General features: G+C 34.4%; 1 protein-coding gene across 1 annotated transcript; it reads left to right on the top strand.

The window, feature by feature from the left end:
* The first annotated feature begins 229 nt into the window (after positions 1-229).
* Positions 230-5,590, top strand: LOC137726764 (PI-PLC X domain-containing protein At5g67130). Its single transcript, XM_068465727.2, has 9 exons — positions 230-425; positions 516-581; positions 721-843; positions 956-1,093; positions 3,668-3,766; positions 4,186-4,489; positions 4,709-4,932; positions 5,052-5,138; positions 5,333-5,590. The coding sequence occupies exons 1-9, from the start codon at positions 417-419 to the stop codon at positions 5,492-5,494; spliced, it is 1,212 nt and encodes a 403-aa protein (XP_068321828.2). The 5' UTR covers positions 230-416; the 3' UTR covers positions 5,495-5,590.
* Positions 5,591-6,268: the final 678 nt, after the last annotated feature.

Genomic DNA, 6,268 nt, shown 5'->3' with positions numbered 1-6,268 from the left:
TAAAAGTAAAAAAAAAAAAAGAAAAAGAGAGAGAGGTTCTTTTTGGGGAGGGGAAGAGTGGGGCGGTATTAAAAGTAAAAAAAAAAAGGAAAAAGAGGGAGAAGTTCTTTTGCCCCCGCCGCGGCGCCGGGGGGGGGGGGGGGGGGGGGGGGTGGGGTGGGGGGACCGCACTTGATCAAGTCATATAATTACTTGTTTTATTGTGAAACATCCCCCAACTTTGTCTCCCACAACACTTGTTGCATAATATAACTCAAACATTGAGTGATTTATAGAGGGTAAGAGGAGTCCTCAACAAATTGTATTTCTTTTCTTCATTTGTTCTTGTAACAGAGGACTCCTTTCTTTCTTTTTACTTCATAATTTCCCTGAATCTATAGCGTCTGTGGAATTAAAGCCCCCCACCTAACACTTCAATGGAGCACGTAATTAACAACTTCTTCTTCTCCATCACCTCCTTCTAGCTCCATCACCTTCTCGCACACTTGTTTATTTTATTTTATTTTTACTTGCAGAGACTTATTTTTGTTGCAACTCTGTTAGCTACTATTTCACTCCTCGATCTTTCTTCATCTCGCGAGGTATTAACCTCTTGATTTATTTCTCTCATCTCTCTGATTCAAAACTGAAAACCCATTTCATATCTTATTAATTCTGTACATTTTCCACAGCTTTAAAACCCATTTTTCCTGTGTTTGTTTTTCTTTCTGCAATTTCCAGGAGGGACAGAGATGTATCAAGAACAGCGACTGCGACTCGGGATTGCACTGCGAGACGTGCGTTGCAGACGGCAACGTGGTGCCCAAATGCACCAGAATCAAACCCATCAGCCCCATTTCTCAGGTTCCCATAAATCCAACTTCTTTGATTTTCCATTTTTCTTAAAGTTTTGGTCTTTATTTTTGTTTCTGTCTGTCTGTCTGATGGGGGTAGTTGTGCATTTATACATGAGCAGGTTCAAACGCTACCGTTTAACAAGTATTCATGGTTGACAACCCACAATTCGTTTGCGAGGTTAGGTGACAGGTCGGCGACTGGCTCATTGATTATCGCTCCTACTAACCAGCAGGACTCCATTACTGAGCAGCTTAACGTATGTCTTTCTTTCTCTCTTCCTCTTTCTTTTGTTTATGTTATTTTTCTTTTCTTGTTTAATTTCTGGGAAATAATAAGGAACTTGATGTTTGAGGAACAAAACTCTGTTTAGAATTCTAGGTAGTTGACAGAGCGCTGTTTCCTTGTTGTTTATGGCATTTGATGGTATTCTTCATCAATGGCCTTTCATTAGAAAAATGACCAAACACACATTCATTTTGTCTATCAATAGAATGAATTAAAAAAGATTGAAGAAAAATTAATAAGGGTATGTAGGAGGAAAAATGGGTGTGTGACTATCCTTAATAAATGAGGTAGATGGAAATGTGATTTTCTTTTTCTTTAAAAATGTCAAAAGGAATTGCTTAGTACTACGATTTATTAGGATTTTTGATATTTATTTTCACTTATAAAAGAAATATTTTAGATTCGAATTTCGTGAATGGAAAGTTCAATAATAATTTCTCTCCCCTGAACCTGTACTTGTAAATAAAGTTCTAAATGGTGCTTAGGTGCTAGTCGATAGTGGTAGGAGCCTAAGCGGAGGCGATTTTTCCTTATTTTTATAAATATGAGTAGACACTTATTTATGTGTTATATAATAAATTTAATTAAAATATATAATTATATTGGAAAATATAAATATTAAAATAGAATATATATATATAAAGTGAGCACCCTAAAATGATGAAACATTCAAAATACCATAAATTGTCCTTTAAGAATTTCATAAATTACAATTGAACCAAAAGAAGCTAAAGTATTTAACCATAATTTTATTTTGAATGAATTTAATATTTAAAATTATAGAAAAAGAAAACAAAAACAAAACCTCCCACGTTAGTGGGTGGTTTCACATTTTTAATTCATTTTTTTTAAATAATTTTTTAAAAATATGTAAATTAATTATTTAAATAAAAAAATATAAAAAGGTCAATACGCGTGTGACAAGAGGCTAATAGTATATAAATTATAAATACTAAAATATATTGCAAATATGAGAACAAGCATATAAATATGTGTTCATCTAAGTGTCCAACAAATCTCTTACAATTTGTTTAAAATATAAAATGCAAAATAAAAGTTATCTATTTTTTTGCTTAAGTGAGAGTTGCCACTCTAAGTCATTTTCTTAGAAAAAAAAAAAAAGCAAAAAAAGTCACAAAACTACCAAGGCCGCCTAGGCTACTTATGTCCACCTTGGAGAGTGTAGGTACCCTTTCTTATTTTTTAAACGCATAAGGATTAATTGCAACGGTAGCCACTCGCCTACTACTTAGGCAGATTTTTAGAACACTTGTTCAAAAGTTTAGTATTCTATATGAAATTAAACTCTTATGAGTATGAAATAACTCTACAAATGGAATTATAAATTCCCGCCAATGCTTGAATTCAATGTTTAGTTAGACACATGTATATTTTGGCTGATTTATTTTGTCACTTAGTATTGTTACGCAAAGATACATAGTTACAAACACTTGTGCTATGGACGTAATGTTCTTGTTCTCCTATAGGATAATGTGCGTGTGCATAATAAATTTGATTTGGATCACCACTTGAGTTAAAAATTGAGGTATGGCAATAGTTGATCTATTATTAATAGGAAATGACAGTTCAAGGTTCATATGGGGCCTAATAAGTAATGATAAAGACTCATGCATGTTGGTTGTCATGCTACTTAAGGTTTTAGTGTGAAAAGGAAAATGGACAATGTCCTACATTCAATTAAGGAGGACCAATCCTAAAGTGAAATAACCGTATGACTATGTCTTTGGTTTTTTTGTTTTTTGTTTTGTTTTGAAAATGGACTAAACAATGGCTTCGCCACGACAATCGACCCTTTGGTGGAACGAAAAGATTTACAGATGCATTTAAGCCTCCTCTTAGTCACCATCGTGTGATTCATTAGCGCCAGAAATCGAACCCAGGACGTGCCGTATAGAATACTGGCCTGGAATTTGTCCTCAACCACTGGATTACCCGGTGGTGGTTATGACTAGTCTTTGGTTGGCTGTGGTGACCTTTATGTTGCCATGAAAGTTAAGTAATCTAAGATTACAAAGGCACTTGGAAACCCAGATAAAGCTTAAAAAAACTCAAAAACAAAAGCACTTTCTAGTTAAGAAAGGAAAATATTTGTTAGAGTCTTGGCTTTGGCGGCAAGAATAGCCATCAGATTTGTGCTTTTGTAGAACCGTGGAAGGATGTTCAAGGGTTAGACTTTCTACCTACTGCATAATATGTTTGCATGTTAAAGTTGTTATGGATTAGGTATTGTTTTGACTTTAATAATTCCCTCTTGGTCGATTGTCTAATATTCAAGAAAGAAAATAATCATAGACTTTGATGATTAGAAGCTCCAGCAGAATACATATGTACCGTACGTATACTACGATGATGACGACAATCACTTGCAAGATGCACCTATCATACTTGTATTATAGTACATAAGCAAGACTGCCAAATAACGATAATAGACCAATAAAACAAAGGGAATTTTTAAAATAATTATGGCTATATTATAAATTTTCAATTCTTAAATTCGTGAATTAATTGCTATATCATCTTGCAGAATGGTGTTAGAGGGTTAATGCTGGATATGTATGACTTCCAAAATGGTATTTGGTTATGTCACTCGTTCGGCGGCAACTGCTACAATTACACATCTTTTGTAAGTATTATATGGCTTCCAAATGATATTTTATATATACGCAAAAGGATTAGTTTGTGTTGTGATGTAAATGCATGGGTTGCTTATATTATGCGACTACCTATTGAAGATTCAACTCTTGAAGGATTATTCTTGCAAAACTTAACCAAACTGAAAAATCTTTTAGTTATTTAACTGTGATCAAATATACAGACAAACACAATTTTACTGAAATTATCATGATGACAGTTAATTAGCTAAACGATTTTCGGTTTAATTGATTTCTACATCCTTTGAAGGGTAAGAAACAGATGCTTCTCAAGTTAAGTCTTCAACTTAAAACGTTTATCAATGACTTCGCTATTTGTGACCTTGCTTAGATTTATTGAAAAGATTTCGTTTAAGAATAGCAGTACTAAATCTGCAATCTGGTTTATCAGCAACCTGCCATTAATGTGCTCAAAGAAATTCAAGCCTTTCTTCAAGCAAACCCATCAGACATTGTGACCATCATCATTGAAGACTATGTTACATCACCAAAGGGCTTGACCAAAGTGTTTGATGCAGCTGGCTTGAGAAAATTCTGGTTCCCAGTGTCAAGAATGCCGAAAAAAGGCGGAGATTGGCCGACGGTTGCTGATATGATCCTGAAAAATCAGCGTTTGGTGGTTTTCACTTCAAAACGAGCAAAGGAGGCAAGTGAAGGGATAGCCTATGAGTGGAACTATGTGGTCGAAAACCAATGTGAGTTCTATCTTTGACTTCGAACACTCTATTTGTATTTTTTGTACTTATGTCCAAAATTACGTTGTTTTAGGGTTTTATTTAATCCTATAAACATAAATCTTTGACCCCAACATGCTTACTTCTAAACTCTAAAACGATTAACATGAACTTTGACACAGAAAACACATACAGAAGATCCTATTTCTTAATATAATTCTGTTTTGAGTGAAACTGTAGATGGAAAGGGTGGAATGGTTGCTGGATCATGTCCAAATCGCGCGGAATCATCTCCCATGAACACAACATCAAAATCGTTGGTCTTGGTCAACTATTTTCGAGATGCTCCCGATATAACCCAAGCTTGCAAGGATAATTCAGATGCATTGCTTCGCATGGTGAATACGTGTTATGATGCGTCTTCTAAAAGATGGCCTAACTTTATTGCGGTTGATTTTTACAAGGTATGAATTACTTTTAAAAATAAACTTACTAGCAAAAATTATGTTGATGCTCATTGTTTATATGTGTATAGAATTATAAATGTATTCATTTATTCATTTTTCTGTGACCTACCTTCTAGAGGAGTGATGGTGGGGGAGCTCCTAAAGCTACGGATGTCGCAAACGGTCATTTAGTTTGCGGGTGTGGAACCATTGCTAATTGCAAGGTGAGTAATATATGATATTCGGTATATAAATATCCGGTAATGTGATGCATATGTGGTTTTATAAGATAGTTTGATATGTTATGTTATCATGCTATTAATCTGGACAAGACATTCAAGCGACAATTAACCTAATTTCTGGTCATTTATGTGCATGGTAATCATAAATTCATAATTACGTGTTCTTGTGTACGCAGGCCAATGTGAGCTTTGGAGTATGTCCACAGCCTGAGGCTGAAGTTGTCCCAAGAACTGCACCATCAACAACAAACTTTGGTTATTCGAATACGGGACCAGTTCAGCTGCTGTGGTTGTTTGGGACTCTTCTTGTGACACTTCTAATGTTGTTTTCGCTGTAGACTTTATAACCTGAAAGTATTCTCTTCTAAATTCATAACTCAGTGAAAAGACAAAAGGAATTCTAGTTTCTAACCAAAATCAAGTTTGACTGTCAATGGTATTTGAATTAGAGTTTAATGGAAAGAAATATAAAGAAAAACACCTTACACAAATACAGTTATGGATTTTATATTTCTGAGAATGGTGGTGCTATCCAAACACACATATTTACCTTTGACACATATCGCTCAATTTTCGACCGTTAAATCAAATAAATTGAAGAGGTTCACAGGAAAAAAATTAATAGATGATACGTGAAAGATATAAGAAGGTGTAGGGATAGCACCACTCTTCATAAAGTTGTGATGGGTACTCTTTCTTAGTTACTAAATTGTTCTAGTTGGGACATTTGGTTGGTGATCACCACGTGATTGTAGAACTAACGAATCATATTTATTTTATACGTACTTTGGCTGCAGACTCAGAGGAATGTATGTCGACTTTGGCTGCGAGTTGGAATTAATGGTTTATCATTTCCAAATATAATGGTTGCCACTAGGTTAGAGGTCATGGGAACATTTAATATATTAAAGGAAAAGTTTTATAGTGCAAAATGCTTTCTGGCCTTTGAAAAACTAGTTTCTTATAGATGTGTGAGTTGCACATGTTTTATTTTAAAAGTTGGTAAACCGAAAAATCGTGTAAAGTTCATAAAAACTTGAACTTAGACTCGGAGACTATTATACAATGCATGATTTTGTTTTTTCTTTCTTGTGATTTTGTTTTTTCTTAAG

The sequence above is a fragment of the Pyrus communis genome, chromosome 5 (assembly GCF_041283825.1).
Source record: "Pyrus communis isolate YQ-2024b chromosome 5, ASM4128382v1, whole genome shotgun sequence".
Taxonomy (NCBI): Eukaryota; Viridiplantae; Streptophyta; class Magnoliopsida; order Rosales; family Rosaceae; genus Pyrus; species Pyrus communis.
The sequence above is the reverse complement of the archived record's forward strand: the minus strand, read 5'-3'. Positions and strand labels throughout refer to the sequence as shown.